The sequence below is a fragment of the Acomys minous genome, assembly GCF_964271855.1.
Source record: "Acomys minous genome assembly, chromosome: 6".
NCBI classification, from domain to species: Eukaryota; Metazoa; Chordata; class Mammalia; order Rodentia; family Muridae; genus Acomys; species Acomys minous.
In genome coordinates this window covers 112580402-112608373 of record NC_140487.1, presented here as the reverse complement: position 1 = coordinate 112608373, position 27972 = coordinate 112580402, and the positions used below count along the sequence as shown (strand labels likewise).

The 27972-nt window shown below is 57.0% G+C and overlaps 1 protein-coding gene across 5 annotated transcripts; it reads left to right on the top strand.

The window, feature by feature from the left end:
* Positions 1-952: 952 nt before the first annotated feature.
* On the top strand, positions 953-27566 carry EPHA8 (EPH receptor A8). 5 transcript variants are annotated; one of them, XM_084788274.1, is made up of 17 exons: positions 953-1106; positions 6049-6113; positions 11422-12085; positions 16596-16751; positions 18044-18379; positions 20389-20513; positions 20624-20786; positions 21688-21781; positions 22270-22337; positions 23157-23252; positions 23415-23600; positions 23848-23909; positions 24423-24632; positions 24914-25063; positions 25154-25344; positions 25498-25671; positions 25773-27566. In XM_084788274.1, exons 1-17 carry the CDS (start codon positions 1016-1018, stop codon positions 25885-25887), a joined length of 2946 nt encoding a protein of 981 aa, XP_084644400.1. In that variant the 5' UTR covers positions 953-1015; the 3' UTR covers positions 25888-27566. The 5 variants fall into 5 exon arrangements, with proteins under 5 accessions (XP_084644400.1, XP_084644399.1, XP_084644402.1 ...); XM_084788273.1 differs by having other exon boundaries at positions 23088-23252; XM_084788275.1 differs by lacking the exon at positions 953-1106 and adding an exon at positions 1264-1284 and having other exon boundaries at positions 23088-23252.
* The last annotated feature ends 406 nt before the right edge of the window (positions 27567-27972 follow it).

Here is a 27972-nt window from a genome sequence, read left to right as displayed (position 1 = left end):
GCATCTAGCTGGGGGACATAAGGCTCATGATGGTCTTTCTGGCGTTAGATTCCTTCCTTGGTGCTCCCTGCCCGGCTGGCTGTGTGGGGCTTAAACTAGAGCCGGTGTATTTATTTATAATGGCCCGAAAGAAGGGGCTTAAGAGAATAGGGCATGCATGTCTTCCCCAAGTGGTCTTTGTCAATCAGGAACTGATGGGGACTCGTCCTCACTGGTACTCACACTTGGGGATGGCTTCCAGAGGCCGCTCAGTGGGCTAAACCTCTGTGGGTCCTTCCCAGGGGTCATTGCATCATCTGACACCTCCAGCCGGCGTTAGGGGAGTCCGGTAAGAAAGAAGCTTGGCTGTGTGTCCTTAAAGGATGCTGAGAGCTTACCTGGGCCTTTCCACTTAACTCTACCATAGCCCTGAACACAAGTACAGTGATCCCTGATTTGCTCAGGGAGGGTAAGAAACTTGTCTGAGGCCACACAGCTAGGATGGCCAGCTCGCGGAGCTCTCTGGAGCACAGATCTGTGTGGCCTCTTTGAACTTCCGTGGCCTCCAAGTCCTGGAGGTGGGGAAGGCAGAGAGATGTGTAAACTGTAAGTGCCGCTGAGTTGTCTATGGGCCCATGAACTAGAAACATGCACGCGCTGTCCCCCACGAGGTATAGGGTGGGCAGGAGTGAGAGAGCCCGCGGTGCGTCCGCTGGGACATCCCCAGGCTTAGGTCTAGAGGTCGCGTGCTTGCGGTGCGGTCCACGCGTGGCGCGGGGCCAACGCCCCCAGGCGCGAGCTGGCCCGGGCGGGCGTGTGCACGTGCTGTCCGCCGGTGGCCGCGGTGCGGGCTCGGCGTCCCGCCCGCCCGGGCGCTGATTGGTTGCGCGCGGGGGCGGCCCCGCCCGGGGCGGCGGCGGGCGCGGGTGCCCGCGTGCGGCTGAGCCGCGTGTGCGCCGGCCGGGGTGCGGGAGAGGCAGGAGCGCGCCACGCGCGGCCGCCGGGCCGAGCCCGAGGAGCGCGGCGCCGCCCGGCCATGGCCCCCGCCCGGGCCCGCCTGTCCCCCGCTCTCTGGGTCGTCACGGCCGCGGCGGCGGCCACCTGCGTGTCCGCGGGGCGCGGCGAAGGTGAGCGACACGGCGGGGCGGGGGCGGGGGCGGCGCTGCCCGGGGCGCAACTTCCCCGCGTCGACCCCAGCCGGCCTGGGCGCGGGATGGCACGGACACGGGCGGAGGGAGGATGCACAGGGAACTGAGAATCGGACGCCGGGGACAAGGGGACAGGACTGGACAGAAGACAGAAGAGGTATGGAGGAGAGAAGGGACAGAGAGAAGGCAAGGAATGGGGACCGAGGACCGAACGGACTGGCAGGCACTGGGGCGGACAGGGAGACGCAAGAATCCAAGAATTGGGGACAAGGTACATAGGACTGAAGGAAAGGTGGCCCGAACATGGCATTGAACATAAGGCCAAGAATTGACAGGGACCAGACAGAGAACAGGGGGTTAGGGAACACGGAGACGGGTATCTTGAGAGTGGGGTGGGGGCATAGGCTGGCCAGGAGAAAAGGGTGCATTGGAAAGGCACCCGGTGACAGGGAGATGCAGTGAGGACTGGAAGAGACAGACATGCTGCCTCAGACAGCAGGGTCTTGTCTGGGTCAAAGCCAGGTGGCCCCTTCACTTGGGTCCCAGGAAGGTGGGAGGGGCACTGAGTCGTCAGGACCAAAAGGGTCTCTCTGGGAAATGACTTCTGGTAGGGGAAGGGACTCCAGAGCTGAGACTGGTTCTAAGGCTGCTCACCCACACCCTTTCTTAGTCCCACTGGACCTTACAATCAGACTAAGGGGTTCTGCCCCACACACCCCAGCTCCTGCAGACTCTCCTTAGGATGCTCTCCCGAAGAGACTGCGGCCCACAGTCCAGGACTAAAGCCAGTTTCACCAAGCAGGCTGGACTTAAGAGTGTCCACTGCTCCCAAGCAAGCTGAACTGTTTGCTCTGAGAGCCCCTGGAATCCCAACACTTAGATCAGGGGTCCTGCCCAGCCCACAGATTCATCCGCACAGACCCAGGCTAGCAGAACCTCAAATACATGGACATCGTGCACACAGCCACGCAACCTATTGCACACACACAGGCACAGATATATATGCACATGGAAATGTGTGTGTGTGTGTGTGTGTGTGTGTGTGTGTGTGTGTGTGACATCCACGTATGCAGGTAGGTGCTGCAGCACACACAGAAAGAGACCCTCAGACTTGCATTCATGCCCAGTGGAACACGTGCGCTCTAACACAGGTAAAATACTATCCCCAAGGAAAGCAGAGCCCTCCGGGGTGGTGGTGGCGTGGGTGTGTGGCATGGTGGCTAAGGGACAGGTGGGCAGGGAGAACTGGCTGGCTATCTAGTTATGAGACATGTTTGGGGGCAGTATTCTGAGTGAGTGAGTGAGTGAGTGAGGAGGAGGGAACAGTCAGGGCTCAGCAGGATGGTGGCCCGAGAGGACAGTTCTCCTAGAGCTAGGCCAGGTGGCCTGGGGTGGGTAAGGGTGGGGGGTAGAGGTGGTGTTCCTAGCCCAGAAATTTTAAAGGAGGTCCTCAACAAAGCTCTGGGAGTCAGCTCTGCACCCCAAGTCCTTGCCTCAACTGTTCTGTGGAGGAGCCAGCACCTTCCAGAGCCACAGGCTATAGGTCACAGATGCCCCCTCCCCCCCCCCCCGCCCCATGCTAGAGTGACTTTTCCCAGGCTCCTGTGCTGCAGACAGATCTGAGAGAGCGATGTGTGCAACAGAGCAACCACAGCGAGAGAAAAGGCAGGCCTGGAGCCTGCAGTGAGGGGTATGGCCAAGTAAGGTTACCACAGCTGTCTGATAACTTCCAGAGTGCCCTAACAAGCAGGGCTTGAGCCACACAACTCAGAGCACCACATGATGGAGACCTGGGCCGGGTGTGCATGTGGAATACCCAGGAATCCTTTGTGACATGGCCCTTGCAGTGGTACAGAGCCAGAACCTGCTAGGGAGACACCCCCCCCCCCGGGACTCGTGGAAGAGGCGGTCTTCCTGGTTGGGGTCAGGCAGAGGCGACGGTGCCAAGCTTGGCTATCGGCCTATTGCTCACAGCGGCTGCTGGGCAGGCATGCACCTGCAGAGATAGCTTGAGCCACACCAGTCACCGGGCCCCCCTTGTCACTCCCTGGAGGTAGATCACTCCCTACTTCAGGGTGGTCTCTGAGGCAGTGTGCATGTCCTGCCTGATGTAGCTAGGCCACCCCGATTCTCTGGCCTCCCCATCAGGCACTGTGTCCTCGGGGAATGTGAATCAATTTAAGTATTAGTCTCAGCGAGATGGAATGGGGGAAGGTGACAGTACTGGAGAGAAAGGGAATCGCATAATGCCTTCCACGGTCAGGCCGGAGCCGCCGAGGAATTGTCCGTGCGGTTTGGCACCTCACGGCCTGGGTGGTCCCCAGAATGACCCGCGCGGGGAGCCCCGTTTCAAGATGAGGAAACTGAGAGCCGAGGGATTCAGTGAGAAGCCTTGGCGTCTCGGCCTCCCATTTTCCAGTAGGGGATGAGTCCAGACGGGGAAATAGGACTCATGGTCTGGCAGGACAGCAAATCAGCCTGCTGCTGCGTCACCACGTCCACATTTCTAAGGGGCCTCAGACCACGCCGGGCAGGTCCTGTACCGGAATGCCACCCAGTCCCTGTCAAACCTTCTGTTGGGGTGGGTTGTCCCTTGAGATTCACTCCCACTCCCATCCACGCTGCCTTGGATGGAGATGTGAGACATAGAAGGTGGTGATGGTCCAGAGGGAAGGGACAGGATGGGAGGGACAGAGAAGGATCTAGAAGGACTGAGGACAAACAGCCCTGGCCTCCTGTAGCCTGTCGTGAATCCAATAGAGTTGACTTTTTACTTATCTGTGGATTATCTGAGGACTAGATGATGTGGTGGGACTTCTGGGGACAGACAGCCTCCGAAGGTGGCCCTGAAGTCAGGATGTCTATGGGAAACCTCCATGGCAGGGGATATTTATTCAGGGTCCTTCCATGCAGGGACACATCTGAACTGGGCTGTTCCGTTCCCAGAGAAAAGACCTCAGGCCTGAGATCCACATGTGGGATACTGGCTCGTATGGAGACACCCCTGGGAACCCTTTCCCCACCCTCTCTCCTAGCCCCACTGGTCTTGGGGGGATCTGCAGTACGGCCCCCTTCCCTCCCCCCCCCCCAGCCAGCAGGAGGAAAGCGCTGGCATGACCCACTTTTCTCTCTGTTGCCTGAGAGCAAAGGAGGGAGGGAGACGGGAAGCCTCCTCTCTGCCTGTGCCCCCGGCATAGGGCTGGCTCAGGAGAGGGGGACATCCCTCGGTGGACATTTGTTCCGGTTCTGGTCCCACCCAGTCCCTAGGGAGAGTAGAGGCGCCTTCCCTGCCTCAGCCAGGCTCCCGACACTGGAGTGGGAGGGTGGAAGGAAGAAGAGAAAAAAAAAAAAAACGAGTCCGTAAGAGCATCCTCACTCCACAGTTCCTGATGACACTTGTCTTCACCTTTGAGGGCCAAGTTGGAGCTATGTAAATCTCAAGCAGAAGGCTACCCCACCTCCCTGTGGGAAAGTTCCAAGAGGCCCAGCTTTAACCATCTGTGTCCTGGCCAGGTCAAATTCCACCCTGGTAGATGGAAGCCTATGGTGGTTGGCTGGGGAAGGAGACCCACGAGACCCATGGAAGAAGAATACGCACACGCGCGCACGCACACACACACACACACACACACACACACGGAAGACTATAGGGCTCTGTGCCAAAGACCTCTGGCACAGCCATGACCACAGACATAAAATAGCAGGGCCCAGAGACAGGAAGGAACTTACCTTAGGACACACAGCAGGTACAGATAGTTGGGAATGGAGCCCTGTTTTCTGAGCAGGATAGTACCTCTACCGGATTGAGCAAGTGAATATGCATAGGTACTCACTGTAGGATGTACGTAGGGTGTGTCAACAGAGACTGGCTTTACACATGGCTTCCTTGCCCCCATCTGAACACCCAGGTCTTTTTTTTTTTTTTAAACACCCAGGTCTTACTGGTTCATTTTAAAGATGAAGAAACTGAGATTCAAAGTAGAGGCTATCTGCTAATGAGGGACTGAGATATGACAACGGCCCAGGAATGCCTGACCCCCCCCCCCCAAGGTGGACACTATCTTGCAATTCTGCAGGGTCACCCCCCCTCCCCGGGTAGACACTGGGCCTGAATTTGAACAGGCTGACATTTGAGTCAGAACTCCTTCGCCCTCCCCCAGGCACCACCCAGAGAACCTTCTGCTCTGCGGAGCGGTGGTTCTCTCTGTGCTGGCCCTGCTAGCCAAACCTGGGCTTCAGTCAGCTTCTAGAACCTTTTCCAGGGCACATCTTTCATCCCTAAAATGGAATTAATACCAACCACTTCTCTAGACTGCCATGAAGCACTATCATAGGCCAGGAGGCATCTAAGGCTCCCCCTGGCAGAGTTCAGCACACAGTAGGTGGCATCAGGAAGCAGCTTTCGCCCATCCACAGCCCTCCCATCACTGACTTCAGTGGTCCAGCGGTGCCAGGCTCCATCCTGGGAACACTGAGGACCTTAAGACCGTACCTGTCCTCAGGTGAAAGGTGGGACTTGATGGTGTAAATGGGAATGCCATCACCTCCTCAGAGGGCACTGGGGGTGAACACCATCACACCCCCCCCCCCATTTCACAGAGGAGGAAGCTGGGTCTTAGAGAGGTGAAAACAGAGCCAGGATGCCAGCTTAAGCCTGCAGGAACCCAGACCCAGATCTGTACGCCCAGCCATTCCAGGAAGCCCAGGGTTTGAGCCGTATGTGTTCCGTAGTTACATGGCTGTTAGCTGAGGGGATGAAGGGCACCATCAAGAAAGAGGCGGGACTTCGACTTCAGGAGAGTCCTGGTCTGGGAACTGGGAGCTCCTGGGAAGGGGCAGCTAAGAGTGACCAGCGGGGCTGGCTCTGGCTGGGGGAGAGAGGTCACAGGGTCCTAATGCCCTCTTGTCTTCTGTTTTACAGTGAACTTGCTGGACACATCGACCATCCACGGAGACTGGGGCTGGCTCACGTATCCCGCTCATGGGGTGAGTGATGGGGTAGGGTTGCCTTTCTGAGAGGCTGCGATTCAGAGTCTCAGCATCACACATCTCAGTGGAAGCAAAGGCTCCGAGAAGTGAATTCATTCATTCAGGGACACACAGAAGCGGAGGACAGCACTGATAGTTCTTAGCAGTTTAGCTCACTGGGACCCTTGGGATCACAGAGCCAGCACTGACATGGCCCACCTCCCTCCCACACACCCTCATCCCCCGATTCCTCTCTACTCTTAGCTTGAGGATCTTTATATCTCTGCCCTGGGCCTGCATATTCATGGCCTGCCAGGGGTACGCCCAGGGTAGCTGGAACCGTGGCAACAGAGAAATGGACAGCGAAGTCCAGCCAGGCTTCCATGGCCCTGAGGACAGGGCCTAGCTTGACCCAGTGATGACAGTGGCAGCAGGAGTTCAGGTCTGGGAAGGGGACTCCCCTTGGGGAGTCTGCTCTCTGTCTCTGTCTCTCTGTCTCTCTGTCTCTCTGTCTCTGTCTGTGTCTGTCTGTGTCTGTCTGTCTGTCTGTCTCTCTCTCTCTCTCTCTCTCTCTCTCTCTCTCTCTCTCTCTCTCTCTCTCTCTCTCTCTCTCTCTCTCAGCCCCTTTTCCAAGCCCAGAGCTATACTGTATACCTGCTGCTTCTGAGGGCAGAGAGGCTGGGTACCTAAAAGTGCTGCTCAGTGCGGCTGTCCTTGGGAAGGGCGCAGCCCTGTGATGGGCCTGCCCATAGGAGACTCCAGTCTTAGGTCAGGCCCAAGAGTGCCCTTCTGCTAGGTGAGCTGGCATCTCTTCCGCTTCTTAACTGCTGGGAAGGGGCAGCCTTGGCCCCAGGTGGGCTCTGGCTGTCTCTGTTGCCCCAGATCCAGGGAGTTGCCTGTTAGGTTAATGAGAACCTGGATTTAGGTTGAGGAGGCTCACACTTGATGACAGAAGGCTCTGCTGCTCATGGCATGCCAGGCAGGCAGAGCATTTTCTTTCTCACTTCTGAGATTTAGAAAATAGTGATAAAATCTCGTGTTCACATCGTCCTGGGAGCAAGCCCTCAGGCTGGTAGCCCATTCCACAAGTGAGTCTGCTGAGGCTCAGTGCTGTGGTGGTGAGCAAGACTCGAACCCAGGTCTTCCTAAGCCTAGGACCCATATACACCCCAGGTGCTGAGGGCTTGTCTGACCTTGAAGCTGTAAGGGGTTGAAGGAGGATCCATATTGTCTGCTGAGACACGGGCACACTCCACTGGAGCCTGGAGTTGCCCAGAGAGGGTGCTACCCCTACCTGGCTCCAAATCTTAGAACTGAGCAAGTCGAGCAGGGTGAGTGCGGTGGGTATGTGCTCCCATCCGGGGCCTTCTGTTGGCTCTCTGGCCGGCAAGGAGGAAGGCCTTCAGACCTGCTTCATGAGGCTCTGCCCAGCTCGCTGCGTTTGCAGCTTGCTCAACGTTCCTCTGGGCTGTGCTTAGCATTGGGGAATGGGGTGGGAGGGACAGCTATCTGGCTTGGGCAGAACATAGTTGAAGGCAGGGGTGCCAGGCCCAAAGATGGGGGAGCTCTGCCTTCTCTGACCGGTGGGATCGCACAGGCCATTCACCTCTTCGTTTTATAACAAGAGCCGTTTATAACAGTAGCATGCTCTGTGTGGTTGCGTAGGGTGATGCGTAGAAAGAGCATTTGGCCAATGAGAAGCCAGAAGCTTCTGAGAGGTCAGGCTACTCTGCTTAGGCCCAGGACACCATGCATACAACCAGGCTGCATCTTCCATCTGGCCCCACTGGGGTATCCTGTATCTTGCCTGGCAATGAACAGCCGGAGCACACACTGCCCTAGGGGAGGGGACATGTTACTGTCTACATTTCCCTTGACCCTCATCATGCCCTGGAGTAGCTGGGAGGAGCAGGCATTCATAGACGAGTCACCCAGTGCCCAGAGAAGGAGTGTAACATGGCCAGGGCTGCACAGCTGTTTGGCCTGTTCTATTTCAGGAAGAGAAGAAGGTGACGGGCAGCATGAGGGGTCAGCTGCAGAAGCAACTTAGGCAGGAGTGTCCCTGAGTAGAGACCAGGCTGGCTCTGCCCTTGCGTCTATTTCCAGGAACCTGGCCACTCCAGGCATCTGCCCTCTCACTGTGTGGGGTTGGCAGGGCTGGGCCAGGCCATTGGCACCAGTGGGAACAGCTGGAGTGGACTCTGATCAAGCTGGTTAATTTATCTGGGCCCCTGGCAGGAAACAGACAGGGAGCATCTGGCAGGTTCTTTGGTGTTCCATTAATTGTGACAATGACTTTAGCCCCAGATGTGACACTGCTGCCTGCGGCTGGGGCTGCAGCGTGGGGGCATGGGGCAGCAAGCATAAGCTCTTACAAGTGAGGCTGAACCCCCTCAGAAGCCTCGCTCTGATGGTCCTGCAGGCATGCAGGCCGACCAGGGGGTGCGCTGGCAGGGCAGCAGTGCACTCCGGGCCCTGCTCAGTGAGTGTCTTCCTGTGCCAGGCCTGAGCTCAGCACTCTGCAGGCATTTTTCTCTTGGCTCCCTCCCAGCCTAGCAGAGTTAGGCCCGTCTGGGGGTGCTCTAGTGGAGACCATGGCCTGCAGAAAGGAGGCCAGATGGAAGGATTTGTGACAGGCGGGGAAGGGGTTAGGACACTCAGGACCCCCCGCTGTACCACACATAAAGCAAGCTTGACCCACAGATTAGTGGAGTGTCAGGAGGAGGGGGAAGGGGTCCTCTAGCCCCTCCCCCTCCCCCTCCCCCAGTACTATCCTTAGTTCCTACAGAGCAGAGCAGAAACTCGAAGGTCTGGACAAGGCCATCTGTCCTCAGGCCCAGCAATTCCTCGAGGTGCTCAGGACTCAGCCCTGTGCCCGCCCCTGGCTGATTCTAGGTAGTGGTGTGGATAAAGGAACCAGGGCTCTTCTGTCTCTGCACCCACATAAAGTCCTTGCTTGAATTCCAGGTCCCTTGAGCTGTCGCTCTCCACTGCTTTGCTCGGGGCGGCGGGGGGGGGGGGGGGCTGGTCAGGAATCCACATGTGGGCAGGGTCGTGGTGGCCATGGTACTAGGAATTAGGGATTGAACCCAGACCCTCAAACATGCGGGGAAAATGCTCTACCATTGAGCTACACACACCCCCTTCTTTCTGATTGTGGTAAGACAAACATAACATTAATGTTACTACCATAGCCAGTTTTGCCATGTAGTTCAACGACGGCGCGAAGCACATTCACGTTGCTATGTGACCGTCACATTGCCACCTTCATGACACCTTTTATCTTTGCAAGCCAGAGCAAGCTCCCTTCCTACAGCCCCTGGAAAGCGTCTTTGTTTCCCATCTCTATAGAAAGGACTGATCTAAGTGCTTGGTGCAGGTGGCACGGGATGAGGCGGCACTGGTCCCTTTATTTGTGGCTTCTTTGGTTAAGGACTCACCTGTGGGGCTGGAGAGATGGCTCAGTGTGTAAAAGTCCTTCTTGTATTAAGCATGAAGGCCCGAGTTAGAATTCCCCAGCACACACAGAAAAAGCCAGGCATGGTTAGGTGCACACCTGAGAAACTCCAGCACTGTGGTGCTGGTGGTGACAGGCAGGGCAGGACAGAAGGATTGCTGGACCTGTGGACCACCATCTGAAAAAGCAATGAGGTCCAATTTCCGTGAGAGGCCCTGCCTTCAGGGAATGTGGTAGACAGTTAAAGCAGATGACACTTGGCGTAGTCTGATCTCCCTCCATGAACATGGGCGATCACATCATACCCACATTCATAGATACGCACCTACACATACACACGCGTGCATGGGCACACACATGCTTACCCATGTCCTAGCATGGTATCAGACTCCTATTCCCTTTTAAGGCCAAATAATATTCCACTGTCTGTATGTGCTATTTCTCTGTCCATTTGTCATTTGTCTGTTGGTGGGTCCCCCCCCCCCCGCCCCTCCACACATACTCCAGCTACTTGAGGTTTTTGTGTGTTTTCGGTGTTGGGGATCAGACCCAGGGGATGCTGCGTGCCGGGCAAGCACTGTACCACACCGGCTGCCCGTCACCAGCATGGCTATACAGGCACCATCTCATCAAGATGATGCACACGTAGAACTGCTGCCTCGTGTAATTCTGTTTTTGTTTTGTTTTGTTTTGTTTTGTTTTGAGGCCCTCACTACGGTGCTTGCTACAGAGGCTGCACGGTTCTCATGCCCCCCAGCGATGTACCAGGCTCCTGCGTTCTTCATGCCCTCCTCGGCTTCTTTTCTGTTTAAATATCTAACGGATGTGTAGTGGGCTCTCACTGTGGGTTTGATTTATGTTTCCCAAGTGGATAGCGATGTCGAGTGTCTTTTCTTGTGCTGTTTTGGCCATCTGTGTATCTTCTTTAGAAAAAAATGTCTTTTCAAGTCCTTTGCTCCTTTTTTAATTGGACTGTTAGTTTTCCGTTGTTGAGCTGTATTTCTTTTATTTGTTATGGATATTAATGTCTTGTCTGATATATGGTTGGCAGATTTCCCCTGCTTCCCGGCTGCTTTTCTTTTAGCTCTGTGGGGTTTATCCCTGTTTCCCTCACCCGGCTAGGGCCAGATGGAAATAGTAACGCTTAACTTTCCCACAGCCTTGTTCTGGCCCTGAGGGGACCGAGGCAAGCCCTGAGCTCCCAAGCCAAGAGCATTCAGTAGAGTGCCCACCAGACACACACAAAGCCCCGAGTTCCATCCCCAGCAAGGGAGAAGCAGAAGTTCAAGGTTGGTTTTGACTTCACTGTGAGATCGAGACCTGCCTGAGCTACGAGAGACCCTTTCTCAAACAAACAATAAACCAAACTGCAACAGGGTAGAGTGAATAGCCAGCCAGTCAGTCAGCAAGCAGCCACAAAGGCAGGGGAGCTGGAGAGGGATTTGAGGTCGGGTACAACTTAGGGCCACCACTTCTTACGCTAGAGGGGACCCTTTAGTAGCTTACTGGAAAACTGGATTCACCTCTTCTCCAAGCGAGATTCCTCACTCTGTAAATGATGAGAAAAGCCATGTCGAAACAGCAGTCAGAGCCTGGGTGGCAGACACAGCCTGTTACTTTGTGGGCTCTGGCTCCGGCCAGCCTTACCCCTTGGTGGCACACATCTGGCTCCACCTCACATCTGTAAGCCAATAACACTTCCAAGGGCATAACTTGAAGTTCCTTTGCAGGCGCCTGGTCTTGGGTAGCGGTGATGCCTGCCCACAGGGACGCCCTCTCCTGTGTCTTTTCCTGGCACCTATGCGGGGGCTAACAGGACAGGACCAAGTATCGCCTCCTCCTTAGCACACTGTGTTCTGTTTGCCACAGTGGGACTCCATCAATGAAGTGGATGAGTCCTTCCGGCCCATCCACACGTACCAAGTGTGCAACGTCATGAGTCCCAACCAGAACAACTGGCTGCGCACTAGCTGGGTGCCCCGTGATGGCGCCCGGCGTGTCTATGCCGAGATCAAATTCACTCTCCGTGACTGCAATAGCATTCCCGGGGTGCTGGGCACCTGCAAGGAGACCTTCAACCTCCACTACCTGGAGTCTGACCGGGACCTGGGCGCCAGCACACAGGAGAGCCAGTTCCTCAAGATAGACACCATCGCAGCTGATGAGAGCTTCACGGGTGCAGACCTGGGCGTGCGGAGGCTCAAGCTGAACACGGAGGTGCGTGGCGTGGGCCCACTCAGCAAGCGCGGCTTCTACCTGGCCTTCCAGGACATAGGCGCCTGCCTCGCCATCCTCTCGCTCCGAATCTACTACAAGAAGTGCCCCGCCATGGTGCGCAACCTGGCGGCCTTCTCGGAGGCAGTGACCGGGGCCGACTCTTCCTCGCTGGTAGAAGTGCGAGGCCAGTGCGTGCGGCACTCGGAGGAGCGTGACACACCCAAGATGTACTGCAGTGCCGAGGGCGAGTGGCTGGTGCCCATCGGCAAGTGCGTGTGCAGTGCCGGCTACGAGGAGCGGCGCGATGCCTGTATGGGTGAGTGGAACTCAAGGCTGGCCGGCCGGGTGGGCTGCAGGTGGCTCCGTATGGGCAGGGCTGAGGGAGTGCAAGACGTCATCACCAGCCATCTGGCTCCCTGTCAGCAGATGCACAGGGCATCTGGGGACTGGGGAACAGCCAGGTGGCCTGTCCTGTGGCATTGTCGAAGGGGCCTATGCGATTGGGTACGCCAGCAGACACGTCTCTAGGTTAGGAAACAATACTGTGGTTTCAGGGGCTTGGCGTGAGTGAGTATAGCTCACTGAGTGAAGTGTTAACTCACTTGGCCACTATCACCGATGGGCAGAGAGAGGAAGGGGCTTGTCCAAGGTCACACAGCTGGGCAGTAGCAAAGCTAGGATCTGGGCTGTGGCTCCGGACTCTAAGCTGAAAATCGACAGCCTTCCAAAAAGTGTGGAGCGGAGGCAAGTAGAACCAGGCCTCTGAGTCAAGACGCATAGGAAGACACGTGGTCAAGACACATTGCAAGGGCATGCCGGCAGGACCACCCAAGGAGGACAGGCTTGGCTGGCCTTGTCACGTGCTCCCAGACCCAGGCTGCCTGTGTTAAGGGGAGCTTGCAAAGTCCTGCTGGGGACAGCTGAGCATCTGGGTCTACCAAGACTAGGAACCATTGACAAGGCGAGACCCAGGCACTGCGCTGTACGTAGGAGTGTGGACCCATGTGGGGTCCTGCAGCCTGGCATGCTGAGAACAAGTTGCCTCAGGGAGTTCCATGGGCACCAGCTGGGGTACCAGATGGTGCGGGGCTTGGCCTGGTTTCCCTCTATCCTCCTTGGATCCCCTAGGGGCTGGACACATGGCCCCTCTGCCATTAGGGCATAGGCAAGCCTGGCTATGGAGAACGTTGGTTCTGGCTGCAGAGGGTCCAGGGAGGGACCTTCCTGTGTAGGAGTCATGGAGACTGGCACCTCCTGAAGACGGGAGAACATACTGCCTCCGTGACATCTTTGTCCAGTGTTTGCCATGTTTGGGGACTTTAACAAATACCTTTAACATATTAGGCTAGCTATTCTTCCATTGAGCACCTGTGTGCTCAGTCAGGGCAGGAGGCCCCCCCCCCCCCCCCCCCGCCTCTGGGAAGTCCCTTTCTAAGGGAGACGCAGACTCCTACAGCATGAGTAGCAAAGTGGATGGATCCTAGGCTACCCAGCCCCCCTCAACCAGGGGACTCCCCCCCCCCACGCACAGTACCCTCCCGTCATGTTTAGGCTACTAGTGATAGGTTCAGCTATGCTTTAGTGGCAGGCTGGCTTGTGACACCTGCTCAGGGCTGTCACCGCTCCCAGCTCTAGATGCCCCAGCTCTACAGATAAGGCAGTATAGGTCCCACATGCACCAGGACACAGCTGGGAAGTTCCCTTGTTTGGCAGAGGTGGGAAACAGGGCAGGACAGGGCTCTTGGTTAAAAATTCCTCCTAGACTGGGAGAAGCCAAGGCCAAGCCTACTGCCTGCTGCTGCCAGCCCATTAATAAAAAATAACAAAGACTCTCAGGGCAGGGTTAGGAAACTGCAGTGTGTTTTGAGTTTTACATTTAAATCATAATGCAACATAATTGCGCTAGTTGCAAGATAATTACAGGTTTTATTAAAAAAAAATATCAATTCACATTGCACTGCAGGCAGAGAGATGGAGATGGGCTGTGGGTTTGAGTCCCACACGGAGGGACATTCCCCAGCCCTGCTGGTGGCATCTGTGGTTATCGATGCCACCGCATCTGGAAGGAGCCACACACGTGGGTTCCTAACTGAGACCTTCACAGAGGAACCCAGGCCAGCATCCTTGCCTGGGGCTCTGTCTGGAGACTATAAACTCCGCCATGACACTTGGTGAGGTTTCCCTTCGGGCTTCAGAGAGTCATGGGGGAAAATGTCGGAGCCATATAAAGCAGATCCAGTTTACCACTGAAACAAAGAGGTCCAGAGAGGCAAACTTTCTGGACCAGGGACACACAGCAAGGACTAGTAGGTAGACCTCCTGTCTGGAGTCCCCGCCCACCCCCACCCCCGAGGAGTTCCCAGTTAGTAATTCGGTGACCTCCTTAGTCACTTGTCTGCACTCCTCCCCTCCCCCAACTCCTCCAGCAAGTGGAGGGGCCTTGGAGCGTCATCCTCACCCCCTGGGTGGCAGGGAGAGTCTGAAACCATACAGACCTGGTTGCTGTCCTTCCTGTCACCTGGATGCGAATGTAAATCACCCTCGGGGGGGCCCTAATCATCTTTCTATAAATATCAGAGGCTCTTTCGGAGGGGAGCAGGGACAACGAGGAGCTCTTTTGCCTTCCTGCCTGTGTTTAAAATCTGATTTAGAATTAATTTCCTTTGGCCGACCACGGGCGGACACCTTATTTGTCAAATCTCAGGCTCCGTGCAGGGGGAGCAGAGAGGTGGCCGAAGCTGCAGGCAGCTGCCGGCCTGACAGGCAGCCTGGGCAAGGTGCCCTCAGCGGGGCAGCGGCCTCTCCTGGCCCACAGCCTGCAGCTCCAGCCCCCCTCGACCACTCCGGAAGCCCGTCCTGGGTCACGGGGCAGGACCAGGCTGCAGCCCGGAGCGCTCCCATCTGTCCCAGCCACTAATTCGTAGCCCAGCCTCCCCGAGGCCTGGTGATTAGTATTCTTATTAAAGATGATTTTATTTTCGAGGCGTGGATTAATCCGGCCTTGACACGTGATACTCATATTGGGTATTAGCGGAGCAGGAGGGAACCGCCGCCTGGTGAGCGACAGGAAGACACAGCTACCTCTAAGCTTCCCGAGCTGTGAGGAGAGCCCAGATAGGGGCCCAGCTGGAAGGTCCCTGACTGGCTTTGCATCACCCACCCCACCCCCCGAAACTCCCCCTACCCCGGGCTGAGAATCTCTAAGGGTATTTCCTCTTTCGGGTCTGGAGGTGCCAGTACACAGGGGTCTGCCCACCACTGCAAAGGCACTGCTGACAGTGCTGCCTCAGAAGGAGCCCATGTCTGAGCTGCACCCCGAGACAGCCCCTGTGCTCTGACCCCAGATGGAACCCCTTAGAATGGGGCAGATGCTTCAAAGCAATGTCATATTGTCTCCTTACTTCCCCACGCTGAGCCCCTTCCGGTGCTGCGGTGGTGCTGCTCCCGCGGAAGCCACTTGAGGCTTGTCCTTTCCCCTGGCTCACTCTCTCACCAGTCCGTAGAATTTTAGAAATTTGCTTAGCTTTAGCTTGTATAATAAAGAGATCTGACTGGCATCCACAGGCGCCGTGCTCTGAAATGACATTCTTAAATAAAACTTCTCTGGGGGACTGGTTTTTCCAGAATGGGATTTAGTGTGGAGAGAACCCAGGGAGTGTGCAGCTATCCTGGTGGCCCAAGACTTTCGGTTATGACAGAGCTGTAAGCAGCCAGGACGGGTGCCACTTAGGTCTGCCTGACCCCTCCAGAGGGGTCACACAGCACCCGCCTCGGAACAGACCGATCAGCCCAGGAGGAGAGACTGACTGGGCACAGGGACAGGCACAGTCATTTCTGTGGGTCAGTGATGCTGGGCTAGATCTAGAAAGAGGAGCTCAGCACACTGGGAGGAGAAAGCCCAGCCTGTGCAAACGCCTGTCTGACTTGTTCTCACCCCCACATCCTCGGGACTGCCCTCCGTGCCTCTCTTTCCCGCCTGAGGACAATTTGATCATGTTTGCCTGAGTCTCCTCCTCCCTACACGGCAGCCCTAGAAGGTGGGCTGTGCGGTTCAATTCATGGCAGGCTCCCCTGGGTCTCAAAAGGGCCTGGTCCTTGGCCAGCAACTGACTGTGAGAAGGCAGGTGGGGCTGGAGGTCTGGTGGGAGGCTACCACTGCCCCTTGGATGAGGTGGGACAGGTGGCGGGGTCAGCAGGAGAAAGGGTCAAGCAAGAGACAAGCCACCGACAGCAGAGGCGACAGTGTGGTGGGTCTTGGGGTCAGGTTAACAGGGGGGCGGGGAGGGGGGGGAAGGCTTGTGAAGCACGCACGAAGCTCCAGATCCCAGCCATAGACTTTGCTACCTTGGGGTTTGTTGTTAATGGGAGAGGGTCCCAGTTTGTCCAGGCTTGGGACCAGGTCTTGTGTGGATCTTTTCTTACTTGCTCCCTCCACTCAAGTCACATAGTGTTGGTTTGAACCACCTTACCTTTGATTTGCAGCTGCGTGGGCCCTGCTGGAATCTGAGGCTGAGGGGGAGGGGACGTGATTTGAGGAGCTCGGTCTTGAGGCTTTGGGGTGTCCACTTGGGGACTGGAACTCAAGTCAAGGTCCTAGCTCATGCTCCACACAACCTTGTGGAAGTCAGATGCCCTCCCTGCACTCGGTCCCCCCATTTGTTGGTGAGGATAGCAGCACTGTGTTACAGAGTGGGACACTCTGTCCCTCTGGGACGCCCCACCACACACACACACACACACACACACACACACACACACACACACACACACACACGAAGCTCTTTGGTGGGCGCCCAGCTTGCCTGTAGCTGTCTTCTCCTTCACAGCCTGTGGGCTGGGCTTCTACAAGTCAGCCCCCGGGGACCAGCTGTGTGCCCGATGCCCACCCCACAGCCATTCTGCCACCCCTGCGGCCCAGACCTGCCGTTGTGACCTCAGCTACTACCGTGCAGCCTTGGACCCACCATCAGCAGCCTGCACCCGTGAGTACTGCCTCGCGGCTTTCTCGATCGGACACCCAGGGTTCAGGAACTAGGTGTCTGTGAAGTAAGGATGGGTTGGTGTCGGGGCAGGGGCCTGGCTGTGACTACAGCACTAAGATTGACATCCTGGTGTCTCGTGGTTCCCTGCCATCTCTTCAGGGACACCCAAGAAGCTCCTCCCACCTTTCCCTCAGCCTTTCGGGTGTGTCTTGTGCCTGGGGAGGGTATGGTTCTGTGTGCATGTGCCCTGTGTACCAGAAGGGACTCTGAGGGATGCAGAACGCTCTTGGCACTGCTGTTCTTTCTTGGCCATCGCCCTCAACCTCCACAGGCCTGGGACTCAGCATCCACCAGTCCCTGCTCTCACTGCCTGCTACAGAGGGGCCTGAATGATTTTGTCCTGAAGCTGCTACCTAGATCCCTCCTCTCTTGTTCTCTCCTCACCACCCAGCCCCAGGCTCCCTGCACAGGCAGGCCAGTCCTTGGCGTGCTCACATGCATGAGTGCATTATACACACACACCAGCCACCCTTCCTTAGTGGGTCTGGCCCAGACTTGTGCATTTGTCCTGATGTAGGACCTCCTGGGGCAGAAAGCATTTCTTTTTGGCTGAGGTGAGTCCAGCTCTTGGTCCCAGGCATGTGCCCACATCTGGCTAGGCTCTGCCTTCTCCCCAAGCCCATGAAACAGGGCCCAAAGCTGCCGGCCAGCCTAAGCCCATAAGCCTGGGCTTTTGGTGTCTGGTACCTTCGGCCTGGGAAGCGTGCATACTTCAAGAGCCCTGAGAACCCTTTAGGAACGGTTCTGAGAATATGAGCTTCTGGTCTCTCAAGGCCAAGATTCCCAGCCTGGAGCTCTGAGCCTTGGGGTCCTCTATCTGACTGTACACCCTCCCAGCTCAGCCCTCAGGATCAGCCCAAATAAGGGCCCACCAGCCTCTCTCTCCAGAGTCTGTGCTGGCCAGCCTGAGCCTGTGTTCCAGGGGTGAGGCAGGGGTACATGGTATCCCACAGCATGCTGTGAACACAAGAATGCAGGGATGGAGGCTGGTGGACACGATCATGCGGTTTACCCCAGAACTGTGCAGCATCCCTCCAGCTATAGGAACACACACTATGGCCCTATGGGACTCAGGCTCCTGTCTCAGATGCTGACACAGCCTTCGCCCTGGGAGCTTCCGGAGGACGGAGTAGACGGAGGACGGAGTAGACGTGACTCCCTAGCTTAGAGGCCCCAGATACAATAGGGATCCTGGGCTAACTCCACCCCAACTTGTTACTCTCTACCCTCAGGGCCACCCTCAGCACCGGTGAACCTGATCTCCAGTGTGAATGGAACGTCTGTGACCCTGGAGTGGGCCCCTCCCCTGGACCCAGGCGGCCGCAGTGACATCACCTACAACGCAGTGTGCCGCCGCTGCCCCTGGGCCCTGAGCCACTGTGAGGCTTGTGGGAGCGGAACCCGCTTCGTCCCTCAGCAGACGAGCCTGGCACAGGCCAGCCTGCTGGTGGCCAACCTGGTGGCCCACATGAACTATTCCTTCTGGATTGAGGCAGTCAACGGTGTGTCCAACCTGAGCCCCGAGCCCCGCAGCGCTGCTGTGGTCAACATCACCACGAACCAGGCAGGTAGGAGGAGCAGCCCCAGGGACCCCCCTCCCCCCTGCCCTACCCCCACCTTGAGCCACTGTTTCTCTTGGCTCCTCCCTCTGGCCAGGACCTGTGCAGGGGATCTTTTTGCCTGTGAGTGGGAGGTGCCCCAGAAAGCACAGAGGCAGTCTTCAGTTGCGGGTTATAAGCCTGGGTTCTAGAACATTCCCTGCCTATATCTCTGCTTTCTTTCTTGTGCAATGGAGGTTACAGTACTGTGAAGGCTTAAAGAGAACAGGGAGCGCTCAGCCCAGCAGCACTCAACAGAGTCTCACTCTAGCCCAAGCTAGCCTTGAACCCACAACAATCCTTCTGCCTTAGCCTCCCAAGTACTGAGATGGCAGATGTGTACCACCATTCCCAGCTTATGCAGGGCCGAGTATCGAACCCAGTGCCTCATGAATGCCAGGCAGACACCTTACCAGCTAAGCCACGTCCCCAGTCCTAGATGTCATCACTTCAGTGACTATTTCCAGAGCCAAGAGGGTTTGGCCATATTGGGACTATGGCCCTTCGCCCATTTCTGGTCACTTGGACAGGTTCAGCCTCTGGAGGTTCTATCTTTCCAAATTGGTCTGTGTGTGGGGGTCCTGCCTGATGATTGAAAGCCTGGTCCCAAGAGTGGCCAGGGACAGCTTTTGAGTGACTAGTCACCCTGATATATTCCCAGGACCCTCAGCTCCTCCCCCGCCATCACCTCCCTAGCATACATAGGTATGGCTCGGAAACCCATTGTGGAGAGTAGAGACCAGGACCCAAATGAGCCACCTCCTGGGGAGTCCAGCACCCATCCTTCCAGTGGTCCAGTGACATCTCTCTAGGACACACAACCTTTCTTCCCATCTTTCCACCCTCCTGTCCAGCAGTATTCAGGAGCCACAGAGCTGTGCCTGAGTTCACAGTCTTGCTCTGCAGGGGCATGAAGGCATGTGGCTGTCTGGACCAGGATAGGGGAAGAGCAGAGAACCCATCAGCCTTTGGACAGCACCCACTTTAGAGAGAGATACCCCACTACCCACCCCTGTCCCTGCCCCTTGCACCATACTCACCCTGGGTCTCATGCGCTGTCCCTGTAGACAGCCCTCCCCACCAAGGCTCTCGTTGCAGAGCTACCTCAACTGCCCCTGCCTGTCTTTTTTCCACCTTGGCACCACAGCCACATGCAGCAGGGCGCCTCTCCCTGTTCTGTAGCCCTGCCCATCATCTGCCTGCCAGCTTTGGTCTCCTTAGAGCAGCTTGCAGAGACTGCTGTAAGTGACTTAGCCGGTCCTGACTGGCGAGAGAGAAAGCCACAGCAGAGCCATGAGCTCCCACACCTGGCTTCCGCATTTTAGGTCCTTCCGACTCTCCCTGCAGGGGCTTCTTGACTGCACGTCAGAGTCTCTAGCAGCAGCAGCAGCAGCAGCAGCATCTATTGGGCACCAACTATATGCAGTTCCTACCTTCAAAGAGGGCCCAGGCTTGTTGGAGCAACAAGAACTGGCCAGTCAGGGCCTCACTCCGGCAGTCCAGGCTGGCCTTGAATTCACCTTGGTTCTCTTGCCTCCGCCCTGAGTGTTGGGGTTACAGGTGGGAGCTGACCTCCGAGCAGACTTGAGAGAGTGCAGAGCACCTGCAGATGAAGCCAGGGGGAGGAGGCAGGGCACCTGTGACCAAAGAACCCTTGAACACACACACACGGGCCTGCTTCAGCTCCTGCCCCTCACCGTCCAGAGCTGCCCCAGCCACAGTCCTTCCTGAGGCATGCCTGAGCTCCTGCTATACCCTGATTTCTGCTCAGGGTGGAGGCCCTGGGGGCAACCAGGCCTGGAGCTGGCCCAGAGGAGTGACCCAGGGGACAGCCAGTGCCTCTCCAGGGTATGGGCTGCTGATTGTCCTGGTGTAGAAGCAGGAGGGTCAACCTGGAGTCCCAGAAAGGGCCTGGGAAAGAGTGGGCAGAGGCCTGGGCGTGGGCCCACGCTGGGCCTGATGGGTAGCTGCCACCCCAGCCCCGTCCCAGGTGGTGGTGATCCGGCAGGAGCGGGCTGGGCAGACCAGCGTGTCACTGCTGTGGCAGGAGCCAGAGCAGCCCAACGGCATCATACTGGAGTACGAGATCAAGTACTACGAGAAGGTTTGAGAAGGTTCCGGAAGGTGGGCGGGTGAGGAGCCGACAGGGGGCCGCGGGCAGTGAGGAAGGGCTCAGAGCCCCATGGCCTCACTGCCCTCGCCTTCTTTGGGCAGGATAAGGAGATGCAAAGCTACTCAACCCTCAAGGCCGTCACCACTCGTGCCACCGTGTCAGGCCTCAAACCCGGCACTCGCTACGTGTTCCAGGTCCGAGCCCGCACTTCAGCAGGCTGTGGCCGTTTCAGCCAGGCCATGGAGGTGGAGACCGGGAAACCCCGTGAGTACAAAGAGGGGAAAGACCGGGGAGCCCCACTGGTGAGACAAGAAGGAAGGTGAGCAGGGGAGAGCCTGTGGTCATACCAGGCTGGGCCCACAGGACCCTGTTCTCATATGACACCCAGTGGAGTTGCATCTGTCCCATCACCTGCGGGCCTCTCCTGAGCCTGAGTGAGGCCTTTTCCAGGTGGCTTTATGGATGTGTCCCAGGGCTGTCTCTCAGAAGCTCATGCTTTCCACAGCTTCTGGGACCCCCCAGCACCCACGTCACTAAGGCCTTTTTGGAAATACTAGTCCTCAGGCCAGTGCCCTGAGAAGGGGCCCAGCAGTCAAAAAAGGTTTGCTCCGAACCCCAGGGTGACTGCATGGAAGACACCAACTTAGAGGCTGATCTATTTGCCTACCCCTGGCTCCAGCCAGCCAGCCAGCCTCGCGCACTGCTGGACAGAGTAAGTGCCCACCTGGCACTCCCTTCCCACCTGTGTATCCTAAGTCCTTACAGGTCACCTTGAGAGCGAGGGCGGCAAGCCTGTCCTTTCCATTTCATTTATCGTGTGGCCTTCAGTAAGAGTTCTCAGAGCCTCTTGGTAGGCCGCAGATAGTGCCAGGCCCTACCTTACCGGGCTGAGAAGAGGGTCCCCTGAGGCCAGCACTCACATCTCTCAACACACTCTTGGTGCTGTGAGACTGACAGGCAGCACGGGTGGCTTTCAGCTCTTCGTTGTTTGGGTCAAAGAGGGCAAGTGACTGTCACCGGCGTGCACAGTCCCACGAAACCAGCAGCTTCCATAGCGGGAAGCCAGCCAGCAAGCCTAGCTGCAGGGCCTCTAAGTGGATGCTAAAGTAGGGTGAGGTGGGAACAGAGCTGGCTGGTGGCTGCAAAGGGCCAGACCTTCCCACAGGGCCCCGCTATGACACCCGGACCATCGTCTGGATCTGCCTGACTCTCATCACTGGCCTAGTGGTGCTCCTCCTGCTTCTCATCTGCAAGAAGAGGTAGGTACTCCTAGGCCCCAGCCGCAGCCGGCCACGCCCACCACCACAGCTGGCCAGCCACGCCCCAGCCACGCCCCAGCCACATCCAGCCACGCCCCAACCTGGCCTTTTGTAGGTTGTAACTGTTTTGTAGCCATGGGCTGAGCCCTGAGTCTTAAAAACAAGGACCCCAGGCTGGAGAGGTGGCTCAGAGGTTAAGAGCACTGGCTGTTCTTCCAAAGGTCCTAAGCATCCACATGGTGGCTCACAACCATCTATAATGAGACCTGGTGCCCTCTTCTGGCATTCAGGCACACATTCAGGCTAAATACTATATAAATAATAAGTAAATCTTAAAACAAAACAAAACAAAGACCCTCCCCTCCAGACTTACCGAGGGACAAGAGCCAACCTGTCAGGAGAGTGGCACCCTGATTCACCTTCTGACTGAGTCTAGGCTGGCCTGGCCTCGGCAGGGTGGTAACTGCCTCACCCTTACCCCCATGCAGGCACTGTGGCTACAGCAAGGCTTTCCAGGACTCGGATGAAGAGAAGATGCATTACCAGAATGGGCAGGGTGAGTGAGCAGCCCAGCCTCAGCAGGGTTCAGTGCAGGGCTGCCAGGTCCAAGTGTCTATGGGAAGGGCCAGGCGGGGGCCCATAGGCGGAGGCTAGCTGGTACAGAGACCACTTCCACATGCAGGCTGACAGCCCCCTAGAGGATGACAAAGACTCTTTGGGCAGGGAAAGGCACAGCAGCCAATGTCCACTCATACACAGTTCATATGTGATTTCTCTGGTGGGGATCTGTGCTATCTTGGACAATAGCCCTTCTGTAGAGAGCTTTCTGGGATCCTGTAAAGACTCCAGGAAGTTGGCGGTGGGGGGTGGGGGGTGGGGGACGACACCACAGGGAACCGCCTTCTACATCCCACAAGACTGCTCCTTCCCTCTAGGCTCGGTGCAGCCTTGGAATCATAGCCATTTTCTAGTGACCCACCTTCAGGCAAGGTGGGCACTTGTGAGCTGTTTTTCTTTAAACACCCGAAGAGCAATTTGAAGATCACAGAAACTCTGGTGGGCGTGGGAATGGGGGTGACAGAGAGCAACATACATGTCAGAATTAACCAGAGAGACCCAGAACACAGCCAGAGCCATGCCATAGGCTTCCTGCTTATGCCTGCGGGGGTAAGCATCGCGGGGTCCCTGCTGTTTGGCACCATATCTAGGGATTCACAGAGACACCCTAACCCCCCCACCTAGGAAACACTGGGAAAAGGAACTTCCTCCTGTCCCTATTGAGGGGCCCTTCTCCTTGACTCCTCAGCACCCCCACCCGTCTTCTTGCCCTTGAACCACCCCCCGGGGAAGTTCCCAGAAACCCAATTCTGTGCAGAGCCCCACACCTATGAGGAGCCGGGTCGGGCAGGCCGCAACGTCACCCGAGAGATAGAAGCATCCAGGATCCACATCGAGAAGATCATAGGCTCGGGTGAGCCCCAGAGGCTGGGAGGGAGGGGGTGGCACGGGAGGGGACCCTGACCAGAAGGGTAGGCCATGGGGACCCTGGAGCAGCTGGTGCTGAAGGCTTGGAGAGAGTGGGCCCGAGGGGGAGCTGGGTCCCACCGCTGCTTGTTCCATCTGGGCCCCACAGGGGAGTCGGGAGAAGTGTGCTACGGGCGCCTGCAGGTGCCAGGCCAGCGGGACGTGCCTGTGGCCATCAAGGCCCTCAAAGCTGGCTACACGGAGAGACAGCGACAAGACTTCTTGAGTGAGGCAGCCATCATGGGCCAATTTGATCACCCTAACATCATCCGCCTTGAGGGTGTTGTCACCCGTGGTAAGTGCCAGACAAGGAAGGGCAGCTTCCCCTTATGGGATACTCCTATTCAGACAGGGATCAGGTCTATCCCCTGGGCCAGCCTGACTCTGTCACTAGATGACCCTGGAGTGCTCAGAGCCTAGGACCCCAGTGGGACCCTAAAAACTGACCTGACCCCTGGGCGGGCATATGGTCTTGGGGGGTCTCTGATCGGTAGCCCTGGCCACTCACATGCCAGACCTCCATCCCCCCCTTCCCTGGACAGGCCGCCTGGCAATGATCGTGACTGAGTACATGGAAAACGGCTCCCTGGATGCCTTCCTCAGGGTATGTCTGTCCCCACTTAGGGCGCATGTCCATCACTACCACCCACACAGCTGGGGTGTGTTCATTTGCTGCTCACACATGGGGGTTCAGTCTGTCGAGCGTGCATAGGCAGCACCTCATGTGTGTGAGGAAGAGGCAGGTATGAGGGGAGTCTTAAGGGCCAGGTGATCGAACTGCCTCCTGTCCCCCGCCATGAAGACCTCACTGCTGCAAGGGCCCCCTACTGCCCTACCCAAGCTAAGGGATGGCATGCCACCTGCATTACCAACTGGGAAAAAGTGGCTGCATTTCCAGCTCCCACTTCTAGGTATCCGCTGGGGACTGTCAGACCTGGAGCTTAACCTTTCTGAGCTGCCATTTCCCCGGAGGAAATACTTCCAGGAAGAGGAGCCCCCGTCTAAGCAGCTAGGCACTCCACTTTGCCCACTGCAGAGTCACCTCCGGTCTCTAGGGAATCATGGGAGATTTCCCAGCCTGTCCCCAAAGCCCACACCACTCTGTGTCCTGTTGCAGACCCACGATGGCCAGTTCACCATCATGCAGCTGGTGGGCATGCTCAGAGGGGTGGGCGCCGGCATGCGCTACCTCTCAGACCTAGGTTACATTCACCGTGACCTGGCCGCCCGCAACGTCCTGGTAGATGGCCGTCTGGTGTGCAAGGTGTCAGACTTTGGGCTCTCAAGGGCTCTGGAAGACGACCCTGAGGCTGCCTACACCACCGCGGTGCGTTGCCAACACGCTCTCGTGAGCAGCGGGTATAGGCAAGGCTTTACAGTTATCTCTAAAGCTCAGTGGGCACCCAGCCATGTTCTAAGGTGTTCTGTGGAACACACCATGTGCTCTTGGGGTTCTTCACGCTTGCCTTTCTTATTTTTCTAGTGGCTCAGGGAGGTGGGGGTCCCCTAAAATACGTGTTCTTGGATGGTGAGCCAGGAAGAAGGACTCTACCTGGGGGCTATGAGACAAGTCCAGCCAGCCCCTCAACATTTTCATATCCATCCCAGGGAGGGAAGATTCCTATTCGGTGGACTGCGCCCGAGGCCATTGCCTTCCGCACTTTCTCCTCAGCCAGCGATGTGTGGAGCTTTGGCGTGGTCATGTGGGAGGTGCTGGCCTATGGCGAAAGGCCTTACTGGAACATGACCAACCAGGATGTGAGTCTGGGGCCCAGGGTTGGGGTACAGCTGTGGGTGGTCATCAACAGAAAGCCCAGCCTGAGCTCAGCACTGTGCCCTGACCTCCAGGTCATCAGCTCGGTGGAGGAAGGTTATAGGCTTCCGGCGCCCATGGGCTGCCCACGCGCCCTGCACCAACTCATGCTGGACTGCTGGCACAAGGACCGCGCCCAGCGGCCTCGCTTCTCTCATGTTGTGAGCGTTCTGGATGCCCTGATCCACAGCCCCGAGAGCCTCAGGGCCACAGCCACAGTTAGCAGGTACCTGAGCACTGCACCAGCCCTACTGCCTCATTCCCCCCGGGAGTCTAGCTTGGCAGGCAGCAACCAGGGGGAGAGAAAAAAGAACAATGCCCATGTCGTCAGCAAAGGCTAGAGCCGGGACAGGATACTCACCGAACTGTCTGCTCCCAGGTGTCCACCCCCTGCCTTTGCCAGGAGCTGCTTTGACCTCCGAGGGGGCGGAAGTGGCAATGGGGACCTCACTGTCGGGGATTGGCTGGACTCCATCCGAATGGGCCGGTACCGGGACCACTTCGCAGCCGGCGGGTACTCCTCCCTTGGCATGGTGCTTCGTATGAATGCCCAGTGAGTGACAGGGCGGGTAAGAGGGGTTCAAGGATGTTCAAGGAGTGTATTCAGCTCCCAGACTCCTAAGGCTGAACTGGTGGGCCTCGCTTCCTTCACAGGGATGTGCGTGCCCTCGGCATCACCCTCATGGGCCATCAGAAGAAGATCCTTGGAAGCATCCAGACCATGAGGGCCCAGCTGAGCAGCACTCAAGGGCCACGCCGGCACCTCTAACTCATGGCCACTTGGTGCTGGTCATACCAGCTGTCATGGGTTCTGTGGGACCCGCCAGCAGTCAGGGTAGCTCCCAAAGATCTGCCACAGGTTCTAGAGTTACTAGGACAAGGTCCTTGGTGCTCCAGGTGGAGAGGACACCTGCCCTCTGAAGGCATAGGACCTTGTGTCTTCCAGAGCCTGGGGCTTCTGACATCAGAAGCCAACAGTGACGTCATTCACCTAGCTGTGTGTGCATGCATGCGTGTAGGTGATGGTAAGGTTATGCTCCGCAAGGTCCTGGCAGCTGGTAGAAACAATGTGTGCAAATGTCTCTGTTCCCCTTCAGGCCCCAGCACAGATGTGTGCAGGTTACCACGTGTGTGCTTATCTACTAGGGGAGGAGCCACATGTGTGTGACCACAGATAACGCATCATGAATGAGGAGGCATGACAGAGTGTGAGCAGGGAATCTGAGCTGACGCTGCCCAGTTCCCAGTACCTGTACGGATCAGACAGAGGCTCACATCTGCTCCCCACCCCACCCTCTCACCCCCCCCCCCCAGTGCCTGGAGGCTGGAGCCCAGGCTGCTTCTGAATCACACCAGCACCAGGCCCCACCATCCAGCCTGCGTGAGCCCACCATGGCTGTATCTCAGGTCCAGGCCTCCTCCTTACTCAGGGGGGCCACCTGCAGCCTCTGCCTGGCTCCTCCCTCTGCTCAACAGGAAAACAGGGTCCCTGGCCAGTCCCTCTTCTGGCCACCTTCCATAGAAGGTCACAGCAGAGTGTGAGATGCCCTCGCTTGGATGTGGCCGTCTGCTCTCATGGCTGTGATGCCTCTTTCCAACTTCTCACTGCCCATTCCCTGCCACCCCTGCCCCTACTGGGAACAGGAACATGAGGCGGACTCTACGCCCCTAACCGACCCCTTCCTATACCAGCTAGGGATGCTCAGAGAAGGGAATGCCTTGTCTGAGGTCACGTGACAACCAAATTTCAGAATTGGGGCCTTCTTCCTCCCAGCCACGGTCTGTTCTTCCCACACTCCTCCCACACAGCTAAGAGGGGAGGGGCCTGGAAAGCTCATTGCCCACAGGCTGACACACACACACACACACACACACACACACACACACACACACACACACACACCCCTTACGGCCCACCAGGGTATGTAAATAATCTTTTTTTCTACCATGTCAGAATATTTTTTTTTCCTCACTCCTGACAATGCAAAAATGGTCTTCAAAGCACATACAAAGCACCCCGGGTGAGAAAGCCCCATCCTGAGGGAGGCAGGGCCCAAGGAGCCCCAGCCCAGAGGAAAAGGGTGGTCCCCTCCCCTCCCCAGCCCTGCCCACAGCCAGCACAGCACCCCGCGAGACACCAGCACTGAGCTCCCTCCCTTCTGCAATAATTCGGGGGCCTCAGCCCCACCCAGGTGCCGCGGCCAGCTCCTGCGCTTTTATATATTATAGTACTATGTAGCCGAGCTGCCCTTCCTTCCTATGGAAGTGGGAAACATGGTCAGGACACAAGGGGTGGGGACACCCTGTCTTCCACCCCACCCCACTCACCCAGTGTCTGGGCTTAGGATCCTCAGGCAAGGACCCTGGGGTGGATCCTCCTGGGGGGTTCTCTGTGGCTCCCATCCTGAGTCTGGAAGTTATCTGTGATGGGAATAAATTCTGTCTCATCTTTGCCTGTGCATCCTATTTTATCCACTCCTGCTTTCACTAGGCACCAGAAATTTGCATATCATACCAAGATGCCTCCCAGCCCCTCTGTTCCAGGGGAAGCTGGCCTCAGAGAGAATGACCTGCCCACGTGGTATTCTGGGGTGGTGATAAACTGAAGACCACACACTGGGAAACGCACACCTCCCCTAGGCCAGGTTCATACCCCCAGCCCGGTTCTCACAACTATTTGATGCCTTTGCCTGACTCCTATAGGTAAGAAACACGCCCCCTAGTGGAGAACAGTGAGAGGAAGGAAAGGTTCGCGGGAACAACTTGCAGGGACGCTTAAGGCAAGACAAGAAGACTGGGAAGTCGTCTCTTCTAGTCACCTCAGGAAATTGAGGCTCTAGCAGCAGGAGCCAAT